The following is an 18,296-nucleotide window of genomic DNA, read 5'->3' on the forward strand; positions in this document are numbered from 1 at the left end:
AGTTGAAAGCAGATGCCCCACCCCCTGACTCAGCGAGGATAGAACTTCTCTCTGAATCTGACTCCCCCTTTTTCCGCTCCCTGTTTGGAAGAGGCCCAGGGAAAAGGGAAAAGGCAGGTCTGGGCATGAGGGCCGATGCAGGCAGGGCGGGGCAAGGGAAGGGCAAGAGGGAGTCCAGCCCCAGTAGGAAATGAGACAGGGTAGGAATAATACTTTATAAGCCTGCTGCCTTCTTCCTCCTCCTATCCCCTGGCCACCTTCCAGCCTCCTCCGTTCAGCCTCCTTCTCTTCCAGACAGTCCTCACTTCTTTCCCCCTAGGCTGCAGCCAGCTGGAGCCCCCTGCCTATCTGAGCCAGGAGCCCAGGTGGGGTAAGAACCTCAGCCCCAGGATGTTGACAACATTGCTGCTACTTCTGCGTCTGCTGCTCCTGCCGGGCTGGGCCTTTTGTAGCCAGGAAGCCTCTGATGGTGAGTCCGGGTCACATCTTCTTCCTCGGGATGGTTCTGGAGACTCTCAGCCTGTCTGGGTACATGGGGAAGAGCAGAGGAGCCCTTCTCCCACAGTGCTTGCGGCTGCAGCCAGCCAGATCTCTCCGTAGGGCAGGCAGGGTCCTGGGGACTGATTTGTGTCCCAAAGCCAAGGTGAGGAAGTGCCGTTCACCCAGGAAGGGGGTGATGAAAGAGGCTGGGGAAACAGGACTGGAGAAATGGAAAGGGACGGGTAGAAAGGGTAAGGGGATCAGCCGTGGGGAGAGGGGGTGAGCCTGGAGAGGGAGCGCTGAGAGTGATGTGGATAGGGGTTAGTCCAGGGAAGACAGGAAGAGACTCGGAGAAGAGACGAGAGATGGAAGGAATAGGAAGCCACTGGAGAGACTGGGGGCTGAGAGAAGCAAGGCAGAATAGGAGACTAGAGAAGGTGGAAGACGAGTGGCAGGAGGCAGGGGAAAGTCTGGGGAAAGAGAAGCTGTGGTCCATGGGTGAACTTACAGGGGTCAGGCTGCCTGAAGTGGCTGTTTAAGCAGAGAAAGGAGTTATTGCCCTGTATTGTGACCGCACAGGGACCTCCTCCCCCCTTTCCCACAATCTCCAGAGCTACAGTCCCCACCTCAGAGAGGGAGCAAATCACCAGAATTCTAGGAGCGCTCACTTCGGTTAATACATGCACTGACTCATCTAACCCCCACGATATCTCTACGGCGGGCAATATGGTTATCTCTATTTTACAGGGGAGGAGACTGGGCGCAGGGCAGTTAAGAACCTTATCTAGGGTTACCCACACAGATCTACCTATTCACACCTGCAGACACAGAGCACAACTTTTCATATGCAAACGTGGACAAGACACACACACACACACACACACACACGCACACAGATTGACAACCCCAGACTCATCTCCTCCTCAAACATTCTCTGGACATCAACTCAATCCTGTGCTAGGCTCTTAATAGGTGTAGAAGGAAGAGATAACCAGACATGATTCCGTAGCCTAGGGGAGCCCAGTGTATTCTGTGTATTTGGAGACAGTTATGTATTTGGAGACAGTTATGTGGAATCTGGGATCATTGAAACAGACCCACTGTGTCTGGGAGGGTATGTATGTATTTATTTATAGATTTTATTTATTTATTTATTTATTTGAAGGCAAGAGAGCACAAGCAGGGGAAAGGGACAGAGGAAGAGGGAGAAGCAGACTCCCTGCTGAGCAGGGAGCCTGATGTAGGCTCGATACCAGGACTATGAGACCATGACCTGAAACAAAGGCAGACACTTAACCCTCTGAGCCACCCAGGTATCGCTGTGTCTGGGAGGGTAAAGTGGAGAGGCATTAGGAAAACTTCTCCAAGGAGAGGGCAACAGAACTGGGTCTTAAAGCACGAATAGAAGTTTGCCTGGAGGCAGAGCAACCTGGACATGCTATTCACGTCAGTCCAGAGGCAGCATGAGGAACTCCAAGTAGTTTACTGTATCTAAGTACAGGAAGAGGCCAGAGAAGGCAGTTGGAATCTGGTCTCCTGCGGCCTTGAATGCCAAGCTAAAGACTTTGGACTTCATTCCTTGGACAGACATCCTCTGGGGAGACAGTATGGCTGAGTGGCTAAAAGTGCTGGACTCACGCTGCCTGCACTCAAACCTTGGATCTGCTGTACCATTTTAGTCTGCTTCCCTTATGGACCGAGGTTAATAACAGTAGCCACTGCACTAAGCTAATGGGAGGAAAGCACAAATAAGATAATAATGTGTGTAGGTACAGTGCTTGGCTCATAATAAGTACTTAGTAGCTATTATTAGTACTTAATACTATTATTGATAGGCAAATGTGTCACTGGAGCATTTTAAGTAGGAGAAGGGCATAATCTTATTTCTGGGTCGATGGAGGTCAGATTGGAAGGAGTGAAACTGAACAATGAGGGCAGGGGGATGAGGCAGGAAGTTACTACCCTAGTCCAGATGAGAACCCATGAGGCCTGAAGGAGGGCAGTGGCCGAGGAGGCCGAGAACAGGAGATGGAATGGGATTTTACTGTAGGTCAGCATTTGTTGACCAACCGGAAATGGGGGTAAGTTAGGGGTGAGAGAGAGAAGGATCGGAGTGGCTCTTCCCCTGACTGGATTACCCTGGGGCAAGTGGCTTCTGCTCTTCCCAGCCTCAGCTTCCTTATCTGTAAAACGAAGGTAATAATCCCTGTCCTCCGCTCCTGACAGGGTTGTGGGAGGATGGGTGGAAGAACACTTTCTAACTACGAACGGCCGAGAAAGTGGGCGGCCGGCCTTTGGGTAGGGGGTTATCATCTCCAGCTTCACGCCGGCCCAAGGGCTGATGCGCGGACACCTACCCGCAGGCCCTTGGAACCTCCACATGCTCCAGATCTCCTACTTCCGTGACCCCTATCAAGTGTGGCACCGGGGCAACGCGTCGCTGGGAGGACTAATGACGCACGTGCTGGAAGGCCAGGGCACCAACGTCACGATCCTCCAGCTGCAGCCCTTGGAGGCGCCCGAGAGCTGGGCGCACACAGAGGACCGTCTGAAGACCTACCTGAAAGAGTTCCAAATGATGGTGCAGCTTGTGCACCATGAGCGGCACTTGACCTGTGAGTGGCGCTAGCGCGCGGCGGGCGCGGCCTGGGCGCGGCGGAGGAAGGCGGGCCCTGGCGGGTGGGAGGTGTGGCCTGTGAGAGGGACTGATGGGGGCGAGCCTGGGGGGATGGGCGGGGCCCCAGGAAGGGGCGGGGTTCCCGGAGGGGCCTCGTGGATGGCTTGGTCTCGTGTGAGCTGACTGCTCCGAGGAGTCCAGGTGTCAGGGCACCTGCCTTTGCTGATTGCTGGGTGGGAGCTTGAGCCTGAAGAGGAGTGGGTGTCCTAGTTGCGGGCCCTCCGTCAGGCCCTCTCCCCTCTGGCATGACCTCGGGTAGACCCTGTTGGGACGCCCTGTCGCTGATCCACGCTAAACCCCAAAAGTTTATGTTCCACCTGATGGACATCCTCCCACACCTAACACCCTCTCCACACAGCTCTCTCACCCTGAGTCCCCCATCCACAGTTCCTCTGACCGTTCGCTGCTTCCTGGGCTGTGAGCTGCCTCCTGAGGGCTCTCCAGCCCAAGTCTTCTTCGAAGTGACTGTGAACGGGAGTTCCTTTGCGAATTTCCAGCCAGAGACAGCCTTATGGGTAGCAGGGCCCCAGGCACCCTCCAAGGTGGTCACCTACACTCTGTATCAGCTCAACTCCTACAATCGTACTCGGTACGAACTGCGAGAATTCCTGCAGGACACCTGTGTGCAGTACCTGCAGGAATATATCACTTCGAAAAACTCAAAAGGTATGATGGGATCGGGGATGGGCCTGTGTATTGGGTGGGTTCCAGGCAAATGGATAGACCTGAAGGATGGATACCTTGAGCAACAGGAGGCCCAGGGCTGGGGGTTTGGGACAGAGTATACACAGCTTATGTCACTTGGTGAACTAGCCCCCTTCCTTTGCGGTAAGAATCCCTTAGGGTTTGACTCAAACCATGGACAAGAATCTTGGGGGTATGTTCAGGCTAACTCTGTGCATGTTCTGCAGGGAGCCAAACAGGCCGTTCCTACACTTCACTGGTCCTGGGTGTCCTGGTGGGCAGTTTCATCATCGCTGGTGTGGCTGTAGGCATCTTCCTCTGCACAGGTGGACGGCGGTGTTGATTACTCTCCAGCCCCCCTCTGAAAAAGGGCTGGACTGATGGGGGCTGTCAAGGGAAGATCTCAGCTCATGACAAAACCAAACAGATTCCCCATCTGGGACGTTATATCCCAGAAGGTTTGGCGTGGCAGCTCCTTTTCCCTGATCTGCCCACCAAGAGTTTGGGGGAGGGGAAGGGAAGGGAGGAAGCTAGGTAGACAGAGTTCTTGGTTTGCTGAGCACCTAAGAACTTGCATGCTTTGCTGAACTGGTCTGAGAAGCGAATGCTTATCTATCTTTGTGGAAAACAGATGATGGAGTTGGGTGGGAGTGGGGGATGTCTATGACACATCCTTCATAGACAGAATTACCTGAGGCATTCAAAACACCTAACAAATACGAGAAGTCTATCCACAACCAAAATAAGCAACATTCAGTGCTTCCAGGCACATCAGACTTGGGATGGGACGCTGGTAAAAATGGAGGTAGACAGAAATGACCAGAGAAATGGTGAAAGTGTAAAATATAAGTAATATGGGAGCAGAGAGTTATTAATTACTTAATATCATTAATAAATTCCTTACTTATGTATATGGCATTATTTTTTTTTCCCTTTACTTGGCAAAACTTCTGGGAAAGTAGCCTACGCCTTTTTCTTCTACTTCTTCATCTCCCACTCACTCCTAAACCACTGCAGCCTGATTTCCCTATAAACTTCTCTAAGATCATCAATGACCTCTAACTGTAAACTCTTCATCCCACATGATATCTGCAACATTTTCCTTTGTGGACTAGAACCCTCTTTTTACCCTGACTTCTGAGATACCATACTTCCAATTTTTAGAAACTGTTCTGGCCACTCAGTCAATCCTTTCGCCTTTGTCATCTTACTCAATTCACCTTGGAAATGTGGCTTCCTTAGAATTCCATTTTTTTGGCTCTTTTTGTTCCCATTTGAACTGTATCCTTTGTGGATGACCTACTAATTCTCATGGCTTCAAATGCCATCTATCTGCGGTGTTTTCCATGGGGAAGCAATATAATCTTGTCTTTGAAAGCAGGTGTTTTATCATCAAACAGACTTGAGTTTTACTTCTTTGAGCCAGGCATTTAACTTCTTCAAGTCTCAGGTTCTTCATAAACAAAGGGTATAATAAAATGTAAAAAAAGGGTATAATAAAAATAATACCTGCCTCTATCTCATAGAGGCATCACGAGTATGAAATAAGAATATACATATAATATAATATACATATATTCAATAAATATAGCACTTGCTGCTGACCTCCAGACCCCCCATTTACATTGATTCTTGAAAATCATCTCCACCTTAATATTTTGCAGACATTTCTGAGTCAACATATTCCAAATTAAATTCCTTATCTTTCTCCCCAAACCTTTTCTCTCTCCTCTGTTGTTTACTATCAGTTAAACAGAATTACTATCAAATCATATCAGTGTAGAGACCTCAGTGTTAACCTTTATTTACTCCCTTTTCATCCCCACCTACAAAATATAGTATCTGTAGAATCTAATCCCCCTTTTCCACTCTCTTGCTTTTTTTCAAGACATGGTCACTCATCTCTCTGTCTGTGGCAGGCACGGAGGTGTATCACCCAGTTCTACCTTCAAGGAAAGACTAGCCATTTAGCTACAGGGAGTTGAAGCAGCAGATAGCTAGCCTCTAGCTGCTTCAGTTCCTTCAGTGTCTGCCTCACCTGCAGAGAACAGTCCTGCAGGAGGTCATGTTCCTCCTGGGGCTGTCCTCATCTGGTGACTGAGCAAAGCAAAGGTATAAAGATTCAGCCATTCTGGGCCACTGCAGGACAATTCTGATAAGCAGTATTCACAGAGTTCCTTGCCTGGGGGGCTGGGTCTCTGTCAGATCTACGTTGCAGTTTGACTTCTCCCTCTATTCAATCCTGCTTCCTTTCCCTAGTTAATATCTTCCACCTCAAACTGTCTCAGCATCGGCTTCTGGAAAACCCAACCTATGACTGACAATCTTTCTTTCTTTCTCTTTCTCTTTTCTTTCTTTCTTCCTTCTTTTCTTTTTTTCCTTTTCTCTTTCTTTCTTTCTTTCTTTCTCTCTCTCTTTCTCTCTTTCTCTCTCTCTCCAGATTGAAAGATTTTCTCAATCTTGTATGTGGACTATGGCAGTAGCCTCCTCCTAACTATTTTCCTGGCCTCTAATTTCTCTGAGTTCTTATCCATCTACATGGCAATAAACAAACAAACAAACATAGATCTGATCATGTCATCGTTGTTCTACTTTGTAAATTCCCCATACTTATTGAGCTAAATTTGGAATCCTCAAAATGATATTCAAGGCTTTGTACAATCAGGCCTCATCCTAAGTTTCAAATTTTGTATCTTACCACTTCTCTTCACCCCACTGTGCTTTAGGCTCTCAATTTTAAAAGGATGTTTTTAAATAACAGAAGTAATACAACAATACTAGCAACACAGAAATTTACAAAGAAAGTTTTACAAAGAGAAAAGTGAAAGACCTGTGCTTTCTCTTTCTCCTCAACTCTTATCTCAACAATATGCCAAGATTGTTAGTTTCCAGCAACAGAAACCAACTCTGCCAACTTAAAGAAGAAATAAACATACTGGAAGGTTATCATGTAATCCTCAGTTTGATAGGAAGTCTAGCTGATTAAGCTCAGAAAATGGAACCAGGAATCTCAGCCAAAGTCACAACAGAGGAACGGTCTAGGTGAGGGGGGGACCACAGCAGGAACCACTACCATTGCATGCTGCCATCTTAAATGAATTCTACTCCCTGTGCTTTTACACTATTTGCTCAAGATTCAAATGACCAAGCTTAAATCACATGGCCTTTGCCTTAGCTGCAAGAGGGGAAAAGGGAAACTTTATGGCATGTAGCAAGATTAGGGGGAAATGTATAGTTTAAGTGCCTATATTAAAAAGAAGTATCTCAAATCAAAAACCTAACTTTCCACTAAAGAAGGTAGAAAAAGAGGAGTAAACCAAACCTAAATCAAGCAGGAAAAGGGAAATAATAAGTACTAGATAAAATAAGTAAAATAAAAACTAGAAAAACAATAAAGAAAATCAACAAAACCTCTTTTGTTGAAAAGATCAATAAAATTAAAGAAACTTTAGGCAGACTTACCAATAAAAAAGTGAGAAGGTCAAGTTATAAAAATGTTACAGAAATTACATTAGATAAATAAAAATGATTATAAGGAATACTACAAACAACTATATGCCTAATAAATTAGATAACTTAGATGAAATGGACAAGTTCCTAGAAAGACATCCATGCTTGACACAGATGCAGAAAAAAAATAGAAACTCTAAATAGATATATAACAAATGAAGAGATTGAATTAGTAATTTTAGAACTTCCTACAAAGAAAAGCCCAGGCCCAAATTACTTCACTGGTGAGTTCCACCACATTTAAAGGAGAATTAACATCAATCCTTGATAAACGCTTCCAAAAATAAAAGAGGAGGGAACACTTTCCAGGCCATTCTATGAGGCCAATATTATCGTAACACCAAAACCACATAGAGACATTAGAAGACAACCACAAATATCTCTTATGACTAGAGACACAGAAATCCCTAACTAAATCCTAGCAAATTGAATCCAGCAATACATAAAAATGATTATACACTGATCAAGTGAGATTTATCTCAGGGATGCCAAGTTGGTTCAACATTTGAAAGTCAATCAGTATAATACAGCATATAAATAAAATAAAGGGCAAAAACCATACAATCATCTCAATAGATGCAGAACAAGCATTTGATAAAATCCAATACCTTATCATGATAACAACACTCAGTGAACTAGGAATACAGGGGAACTTGTTCAACCTGATAAAGGTTATCTAAAATCCCACAGCTAGGGGTGCCTGAGTGGCTCAGTTGGTTAAGCGGCTGCCTTAGGCTCAGGTCATGATCCCAGGGTCCTGGGATCAAGCCCCACATCGGGCTCCCAGCTCAGTGGGGAGCCTGCTTCTCCCTCTCCCCCACTGCTTGTGCTCTCTCTTGCTAACCCCCCCCTCAAATAAATAAACAAAATCTTTAAAAAAATAAAAAATAAAATCCCACAGCTAACATCATACCTAATGATGAAAGATTGAAACTTTCCCCCCAGAATCAGAAACAAGACAAGGATTTCTGCTCTTTCTACTTAATTTCAATATGTATTATATTTGAGATTCTAGCCTACACACTCAGGCAAGAAAAAGAAATAAAAGGCATCTGGATTGGAAAGAAAAAAGTGAAGGTATACCTATTCAGAAATGACATGATCTTGTATATAGAAAATCCTAAAGAATCTACAAAAAAAAATGCAAAAAACCTTGTTTATTAGATTTAATAAATAAGTTTAGTAAGGTTGCAGGATACAATATCAATATATAAAAATCAATTGTATTTCTATGCACTAGCAATGGACAATCCAATAATGAAATTTAAAAGAGAATTCCAGGGGCACCTGGGTAGCCCAGTTGGTTAAGCATCTGACTCTTTTTTTAAAAAAATCTTTTACTTATTTATTTGAGAAAGAGAGAGCAATCAGAGGGAGAGGAAGGGACAAGCAGACTCAGCACTGAGCATGGACCCCGATGTGAGGCTCAATCTCACAACCCTGAGATCATGACCTGAGCTGAAATCAAGAGTCAGATGTTTAACTGACTGAGCCACCCAGTCATCCCAAGTATCTGACTCTTGATCTCAGGGTCATGAGTTCAAGCCCCATGTTGGGATCCACACTGGGTGTGTAGCCTACTTTAAAAAAAGGGGGGGGGGCGCCTGGGTGGCTCAGATGGTTGGGCATCTGCCTTCGGCTCAGGTCATGATCCCAGGGTCCTGGGATCAAGACCCACATCGGGCTCCTGGCTCAGCGGGGAGTCTGCTTCTCCCTCTCCCTCTGCCTCTCCCACTGCTCATGTTCTCTCTATCTCTGTGTCTCAAATGAATAAATAAAATCTTTTAAAAAGAGAGAGAGAGAGAATTCCATTTAAAATAGCATGAAAAAGTTAAATACTTAAGAATAAATTTAACAAAAGAGTGTAAGATGTGTACACTGGGGGCGCCTGGGTGGCTCAGTTGGTTAAGCGACTGCCTTTGGCTCAGGTCATGATCCCAGGGTCCTGGGATCGAGCCCCGCATTGGGCTCCCTGCTCATCAGGGAGCCTGCTTCTCCCTCTGACCCTCTCCCCTGTCATGCATGTTTATAAATAAGTAAAATCTTAAAAAAAAAAAAAAAAGATGTGTACACTGAATACAAATACTTACTGAAAGAGATTAAAGGCCTAAATAGATGGGAAAACATCCTGTATTCATTGATCAGAGACTTAATAAATTAAGACAGCAATACTCTCCAAGCTAATCTACAGATTCATTGTAATCCCTATTAAAATCCCAGCTGCTTTTTTTGCAGAAATTGATAAGCTGATCATGAAATTCATATGGAAGTGCCAGGGATCCAGAATAGATCCCAAAGAAATCTTGAAGGAAAAAAAAAGAAGTTGAGGACTCACCCTTGTTGATTCTAAAATTTACTACATAGCTACAGTGATCAATACAGTGTTTTACTGGCATAAAGACAGACATGGAATAGGACAGAGACTCCATAAATAAACCCTTACATTTGTGGCCAGTTGATTTTCTACAAGATGCTAAGACAATTTGATGAAAAAGGAATTATCTTTTCAAAAAGTAGTGCTGGAACTAGTTATCACCATGCAAAAGATGGAAGTTGGAATCCCAACATCACACACACACACACACAAATTAATTCAAAATGGATCAAAGACCTAAATATATGATTTAAAGCCATAAAACTCTTGGGGCACCTGGCTGGTTCAGTTGGTGGAGCATGCAACTCTTGATCTTGGGGTTGTGACTTCAAGCTCCCACATTGGGTGTAGAGATTACTTAAAAATAAAATCTTTTTAGGGCGCCTGGGTGGCTCAGTCGGTTAAGCGACTGCCTTCGGCTCAGGTCATGATCCCAGGGTCCTGGGATCGAGTCCCACATCGGGCTCCCGGCTCAGCGGGGAGCCTGCTTCTCCCTCTGACCCTCTCCTCTCTCATGCTGTTTCTCTCTCTCTCTCGCTCTCTAATAAATAAATAAATAAAATCTTAAAAAAAATAAAAATAAAATAAATAAATAAAATCTTTTTAAAAAAGCCATAAAACTCTTAAGGGAAAACATAGATGTAAATATTTGTCTTAGATTAAGCAATGGTTTCTTAGCTATGATACAAAAAGCATGAACAACAAAAGAAAAAAAAATAGATGAATTGGACTTCCCCAAAATAAAAATACTTTTGTGCTTCACAGGACACTGTTAATAAAGTGAAAAGACACCCCACAATAGAAGAACATATTTGTAAATCATATATTTGATAAAGATCTAGTATCCAGAATATATAAAGGACTCTTACAACACAGCAATAAAAAGACAAATAACCCAATTAAAAATAGGCAAAGGATTTGAATTGGCACTTCTCAAAGATATACCAGTGGTCAATAAGCACATAAAAAGATGCTCAAAAAAAAAAAAAAAGATGCTCAACATCCTCAGTCATTAAGGAAATGCAAGTCAAAACTATAATGAGATACTAATTCACACCATCAAGAGTGGCTATAATAAAAAAGACAGACAATAACAAGTGTTGGCAAGGATGTGGAGAAAGTGGGACCCTAATATAGTGGTGCTGGGAATGTAGAATTGTATAGCCACTTTGAAATACATTTGACAGTTCCTAAAAATTCATCATAGAGTTGCCATATGACTCAGCAATTCCATTCCTGTTACATACTCAGGAGCATGGGAGACACATGTCTACACAAATACTTGTACAAGAATGTTCATAGCAGCATTATTCATAACAAACAAAATGTGGAAACAATCCAAATGTCTATTAATTGATGGACGGATAAACAAAATGTGGTATGTTCATACAATGGAATCTTACGTTGCCCGAAAATGAATGAAGTACTGATATATGCTACAACATGGATGAGCCTTGAAAACATTATAAATGAAAGAAGAAGCCAGTCACAGAGAACCACATCTTATATGATTCCACTTACATGAAATTTCCAGAATGGGCAATCCATAGATATAGAAAGTGGATTAGCAGTGCCTAGGGCTGAGGGGATGGAGTGGTGGCAGAGAGTCACTGCTAAAGGATACAGGATTTCTTTTAGGGGTGATGAAAATATCCTAAACGTACACTGTGGTGCTGGATGCACAGTTCTGAATATAGCTTTAAAAAACTGAATTGCGGGGTGCCTGGGTGACTCAGTCAGTTGAGTGTCCGACTCTTGATTTTAACTCAGGTCATGATCTCAGGGCCGTGGGATCAAGGGGCTCCGTACTCAGTGGGGAGTCTGCTTGGGATTCTCTCTCACCCTCTCCCTCTGCCCCTTCCCCCTGCTTGCACACACACACACACACTCTCTCTCTCTAAAATAAATAAATAAATAAATCTTTTTAAAAAACTCCCTGAATTGCATACTTTAAATGGATGAATTTTATGGTATGTGAATTATATCTCAATAAAGATGTTACAAAGTGGTCACAAGAAAACAATCTTTTTTTTTTTTAAAGATTTTATCTATTTATTCATGAGAGACAGAGAGAGGCAGAGGGAGAAGCAGGCTCCCCGCTGAGCAGGGAGCCCAATGTGGGACTCGATCCCAGGACCCTGGGATCATGACCTGAGCTGAAGGCAGACGCCCAACCGACTGAGCCACCCAGGCGTCCCACAAGAAAACAGTCTTGAATATGAAGAAAGAATGCAATAGCTGCTTACATCAGTGGCTATCTAAAAATGTTAATAATTATTAAAAAGAGAGAGAGAGAGAGCCTCTGGAGTTAGGTTAGGGGAGGTCCATACTCTCTTTGTGCTTTCTCAGTCCACGGTCTGATGAACTTCCACTGTGTCCACAGGGAGAATAAGGAGGTAAAATTATAAATATTAGACCTGAACACTCTTGTCCTGATGGTGAAATTGAAGCTGGGACGCACAAAGCAGCGTGTCCAAGGTTCAAGAGTTGGCTGTTACAAGAGCTAGAACTAGACTTTGGGGCTTCTGACTTGTGTTCCTGAGTTGTTGCTACGACACCATGCCCGGGGGGGGGGGGGGGCGGGCGGCGGGCAGGAGTCACAGGTTGTAGGGGTAACAGGATTCTCTGAAAGAGACAAGAGGATGCTCTTGTCCACATCCAAAAGCAGGAGAGGTAAAAGCGTCAGGAAAACAGTGGGATGAGTAACTCTTGACCTCATTTTCCAGGACATTCTACAACAGAGGAGAGAGTGAATAGAAAGTTCATTTGCCCGTGCTTCTACATGTGAATATTTGTTGCATTATTGCATAATATGTAATATAAGGAAAGAGCCCAATATGTCTTTGTTCAACAAGTGAATTGGATAATCAGTCAGTGCCCCTCTCTGAAAGGGAATTTATAATTTCTAAAGATACCTTCCTGGGGCGCCTGGGTGGCTCAGTCGTTGAGCGTCTGCCTTCGGCTCAGGTCATGATCCCGGGGTCCTGGGATCGAGCCCCGCATCGGGCTCCCTGCTCCGCGGGAAGCCTGCTTCTCCCTCTCCCACTCCCCCTGCTTGTGTTCCCTCTCTCGCTGTGTCTCTCTCTGTCAAATAAATAAATAAAATCTTTAAAAAAAAAAAAAGATACCTTCCAGCTCTGATTACTAGGATTCTAAGTTCCTAAGTCCAGACCGCTAGTGCTTGGGCAATTAATTCTAAGTGTCCTAGAAGTGCCCTTCTTGTTCTTGGAATGACTTCAGAATATTTGGCTTAGGCCTGTCCCATGACAGACAGACTACTGGAGGTCATGCTGGAGTTTACACAAGAAATAAACAAATCTGGAATAAATGTAAACAAGTGCCTCCCTAGCATATTCTAAAAATCTCCTTCTGGGTGGCTTGGATTACTTTGATTCCTCCACCTTTTAACTCAGTTCAATGTGTATCTTTTGACTTGAGGCCTCCTGCCAGCTGGCTTGAAGTTCAGGGTTTTGTACCCAATTCAGCCAACTGTTGCTGAGCCCTATTTGATGCAAAGCATTGTGCTAACTGCTCTCAGGGATGCAGAAAGGGGTAAAACATGATCCCTGCCCAGGAGCTCATGGTCTGGAAGAAGAGGCAGACAAACCAGGTCATTTTAGCACAGAAGGAATGAAAATGACACAAAGTAGTTATAAGCTATGTACTGAGGAAAAAGGAATCAGGGAAAGCTACACAGGGGCCATATATTCCATCTGAGCCCTGAAGAAAGAGCATTTTACTAGGTGAAGAGGGGAAAGATGTTTCTCTCCTCTTCAGCTAAGATCTTTGAGGGAAGGATAGTATCTTATTTATCAACATGTTCCTGACACCTGGCATAATATGTAATATAAGGAAAGAGCCCAATATGTCTTTGTTCAACAAGTGAATAATGAGTGGATTCTGGACTGATATAACAGCACAAAGGCAAAGGGGGTGAAAGTGCCCTGTATGTTTGGGGAACGGTAAATGGTCTGATGTGGCTGCTCTGAGTTAAGTTTATGTAAGGAAACGTGGGAGATAAAATGAGACACTTGGGTACCAGATTAAGAATGGCATGCTAAGGAGTTATACTTAATTCTATGGGCTAACTATATAGGTTATCTATTTCCTCCTCTAGGAAATATTACCCTTGTTCATCTTTGTGTCCTTAATATCCAGAACAGCCACAGGGATTTAGAAGATAGACAACAAATGGCTGGATGAAAGAATGAACTGAAGATTTTTGAGAAAGGAAGCTATTTCATCCAATCTCAGTTTATATTACTACTAATCCTTCACTTTTATATGTAATTTTATTTTTTTAAAAGATTTTATTTATCTGAGAGAGAGAGAGAGCTCATGAGCAGGGGGGAGGGGCAGAGGGAGAGGGAGAAGCAGACTCTTCGCTGAGCAGGGAGCCCGACGAGGAGCTCGATCCCAGCACCCTGGGATTATGATCTGAGCCGAAGGCAGATGCTTATGGACTAAGCCACCCAGGTGCCTCTATATGTAATTTTATAGTTACAGAAACACTTTTATTCTATTATCTCATTAAAAATTTTGCTGATCCACCCAACAAGTTCATCAGGAAAGAAGGGCAAATATTATTCTCATTTCCTGGCCAATCTTGTGAAACTGAATGAAGGAAACCTCTTTCCTGGCCAATCTTGTGAAACTGAATAAAGGAAACCTCTTTCAAAATGGAGTGGGGGGAAACAAACTGAGGGTTGCTGGAGTGGGGGGTGGGGTGGGAGGGAGGGGGTGACTGGGTAATAGACACTGGGGAGGGTATGTGCTCTGGTAAGCGCTGTGAATTGTGCAAGAGTGTTGAATCTCAGATCTGTACCTCTGAAACAAATAATGCAATATATGTTAAGAAAAAAAAAAGAAGAAGGAGGTAGCAGGAGGGGAAGAATGAAGCGGGGGAAATCGGAGGGGTAGACGAACCATGTGAGACGATGGACTCTGAAAAACAAACTGAGGGTTCTAGAGGGGAGGGGGGTGGGAGGATGGGTTAGCCTGGTGGTGGGTATTGAGGAGGGCACATTCTGCATGGAGCACTGGGTGTTATGCACAAACAATGAATCATGGAATACTACATCTAAAACTAATGATGTAATGTATGGGGATTAACATAAGAATAAAAAAAAATTTTTTTTTAAAAGATTAAAAAAAAAAATGGAGTGGGGGGGGAGTTGTTGCCTGGGTGACTAAGTCGGTTAAGCGTGTTGGTTTTGACTCAGGCCCTGATCTCAGGATCATGAGATTGAGCCCCGCAGCAGGGTCTGCTTAAGATTCTCTCTCTCCGCTCCCCTTCTGCTCCTCCTCCCTGCTCACTCGCTGTCTCTAAAATAAATAAATGAATTGGGGCGCCTGGCTGGCTCAGTTGGTTAAGCGACTGCCTTCGGCTCAGGTCATGATCCTGGAGTCCCAGGATCGAGTCCCACATCGGGCTCCCTGCTCGGCAGGGAGTCTGCTTCTCCCTCTGACCCTCCCCCCTCTCATGTGCTCTCTCAAATAAATAAATAAAATCTTTAAAAAAAATAAAAATAACAAAAATAAAAATAAATAAATAAAATAAAATGGAGCCGGGAGGCCAGCAGGGGGAGCTCTCACCCCCTTACCAACTGTCGGTTGCAGACCCCAACATGAAGAGACAGACCCTGCATTCCCAGCAGGAGGAAGCCTGTTTTACTGCTCCAGCAAGACGAAGGAAGATTTTCTCTTGGCCTGACAATAGTGCGGCCAGTGAGAAACGGCCACAACTCAGCCAATGAGAAACCATCACCACCCTGAACTCTCACTTTGCTCAAAGGGACTTTCCTTCAAAGCAATCCCTCCCAACTTTCTCCTTTTTCTCTATAAAGCAACATTCCTCTCCTTTGTTCTCCTGACTTGCCTATGGTTTTGCCCTAGTTTGCTGGTCCCAAATTGCAAAATTCAAAAATCAATGGATGTAATTCATTGTATTGACAGGCTAAAGAAAAAACACATGATATCTCAATTGATGCAGAAAATGCATTAACAGAATTTAACATCTGTTCATGATAAAATCTCTCAACAAATTAGGAACAGAAGGAAACTTCTCTAACCTTAAAAAAAAAAAAAAAAGGCATCTACAAAAAAGCATCATACCTAATGGTGAAAGCCTGAATGTTTTCTCCCTGAAGTTGGGAACACAAAAGGATGTTCACTCTTGCCACTCCTATTCAATATTATCCAGAAAATTCTAACTAATGCAACAAGACCAGGGAATAAAGAAGACATATGGATTGGAAAGGAAGAAATAAAACTGTCTCTATTAGTAATCAAAAATGATTGTCTATTTTATTTAATCTACAAAAAAACTCCTACAACTAATTAATAAATTTGGCAAAGTCATAGGATTCAAAGTCGTAATATAAAAATCAATTGTATTTCTGTATAGAAACACAAGCTGGCAACAAGCAATTGGAAAACCAAATTAAATAAACCATATAATTTATAACTACACCAAAGTAATGAAATACTTAGGGATAAATATAACAAAATATGTGATGGATTTTTATGCTGAAAACTATAAAATACCAATAAAGGAAATCAAAGAAGACTAAATGGAGCATTAGAACATGATTAGAAGGCTCAATTCTGTCAGGATGTCAATTCTCTCCAAATTGAAATAAATAGAGAGAGATTCAACACAATCCCAACCGAAATCCCAGCAGGGCTTTTTTTCTTATAGATAGCAATAAGTTGATTCTAAAATTTATATGGAAAGGCAAAAGAACTAGAAAGCTAAAACAATTTTGGAAAAGTAGAACAATGTTGGAGAACTCACACTATCTGGTTTCAAGACTTACTACAGTTAGGGGCGCCTGGGTGGCTCAGTCGGTTAGGCGACTGCCTTCGGCTCAGGTCATGATCCTGGAGTCCCGGGATCGAGTCCCGCATCGGGCTCCCTGCTCGGCAGGGAGTCTGCTTCTCCCTCTGACCCTCCCCCCTCTCATGTGCTCTCTCTCTCCTCTCATCCTCTCTCTCAAATAAATAAATAAAATCTTAAAAAAAAAAAATTCAGTCGAAATGGATCATGGACCTAAATGTAAACCTATGAAACTTTTAGAAGAAAGCAATGGAGAAAAATCCTTGTCACCTTAGGTTAGACAGAATTCTTAAATGCAACATCAAAATGAAATTCATAAAAGGAATACTTGATAAATTTGACTATAGGGTTAGAGAACACATCAGCGTTGCAGGACTTAAGGGTGGGAGAAGGTTTTGACTCCAAAGGGGTACCACATGGACATTTTTAGGGAATGATGAACTATTCTGTATTTTAATTGTGGTGGTTATATGACTGCATTGGTCAAAACTCACAGAACTCCACACCAAAAAGTAAATTTTACTAATGTAAATTACAATTGAGTTATACAAACGTATATGTATATATATGAATTTTTAAAGTTTTTCTCCTCTATTACTATCAAGTCTCATCTAACAGATTCTGTATTTGTATAATTGTTTTTCTTTTAAGATTTTATTTATTTATTTGCCAGAGAGAGAGAGAGCACAAGCAGGGAGAGCAGCAAGCAGAGGGAGACGCAGGCTCCCCCCTGAGCAAGGAGCCTGATGTGGGACTCGATCGCAGGACTCCGGGATCATGACCTGAGCCGAAGGCAGATGCAGAACTGACTGAGCCACCCACGTGCCCTATAATTATTTTTCTTGAGCCCGAGATTAGGACTGCCATAATGCCTGTTAATTTTTCATTTCCTCTCCTTCCATAGAACCTGAAACTTTATCATCAGCAATTTATTCTTTTTGAGTAGGTTATCGTTTTTCTGTGTCAGGAAGGTCCACCTCCTGTTATTGGGAGGGGTAAAAGACCATACTACCTGCCATTCGCACTTTAACAGTGATCCAGCGACTGCGTTAACTAGCTGTCATGGTGGATGGCGGTGAGCGGGCCTCTGAGGGGCCAGGACACAGGACAGAGGTGGTCTGATAGGAGGACAGGGAAAGAAAGGCCTGCAGCAAGGCCAGTCACGGGACACCAGAGGCCGGGGCTGGCCGCAGGGGGGCGGGGCAGCGGTCAGGGAGCAGAACTGAGAGCCCGCCAAGAACATACTGTGCTGACTTCACAGCTTTGCCTCCGGCTGGCTCTGGACTTCAGCCAGTGTCTTCTTGGCCTTTCATTTTCTCCCTTCTGAACCTGTCAAGTGTCTGCTCACAACTGTTCCATAGTGTAAATAAGATCTTCCTTTGTGTCCATTTATTCAATAAGTATTTATCATAACTGCGTCTAATAACACTCCCTTCTGTTTGAACAGCAATAAAGCCCTTTTATACCTACTTATCTCTTTTGATCCAAGAGAAGGAGAATTAGTTCTGATTTTCGAGAAGGAAATAAAGTCTCAGGAATGTTAAGTGATGTATACAGTTACTTTTTTTCCTATGGAGGCCTGGACTCTCTCCATTATCTATACTCTGCTGCCCCCTACTGTGCACACAGCATTAGGTACTAAATTGCAAGGACACTTAACACATAGTTGTCCCAATCTGAGAGTTTTCGTTTGTTAACTTCACAAATATTTATTGAGATCTTACCATGTGCCA

The 18,296-nt window shown here is 43.5% G+C and overlaps 1 protein-coding gene across 1 annotated transcript; it reads left to right on the top strand.

Annotated features, from left to right (window-relative positions):
- Positions 1–215: 215 nt before the first annotated feature.
- Positions 216–4,703, top strand: PROCR (protein C receptor). The gene is made up of 4 exons (XM_021689182.1): positions 216–469; positions 2,844–3,095; positions 3,545–3,823; positions 4,069–4,703. The coding sequence occupies exons 1-4, from the start codon at positions 391–393 to the stop codon at positions 4,182–4,184; spliced, it is 726 nt and encodes a 241-aa protein (XP_021544857.1). The 5' UTR covers positions 216–390; the 3' UTR covers positions 4,185–4,703.
- Positions 4,704–18,296: the final 13,593 nt, after the last annotated feature.

This window comes from Neomonachus schauinslandi, chromosome 10 (assembly GCF_002201575.2).
Source record: "Neomonachus schauinslandi chromosome 10, ASM220157v2, whole genome shotgun sequence".
Lineage (NCBI taxonomy): Eukaryota > Metazoa > Chordata > Mammalia > Carnivora > Phocidae > Neomonachus > Neomonachus schauinslandi.

What these genes read in the sequence shown, in the direction of transcription:
- PROCR (XM_021689182.1), top strand. Translation starts at nt 391, where the DNA reads ATGTTGACAACATTGCTGCTACTTCTGCGTCTGCTGCTCCTGCCGGGC. An exon ending in TAGCCAGGAAGCCTCTGATG is followed by an intron (nt 470 to 2,843) that starts GTGAGTCCGGGT and finishes ACCTACCCGCAG; the next exon opens with GCCCTTGGAACCTCCACATG. An exon ending in CACTTCGAAAAACTCAAAAG is followed by an intron (nt 3,824 to 4,068) that starts GTATGATGGGAT and finishes CATGTTCTGCAG; the next exon opens with GGAGCCAAACAGGCCGTTCC.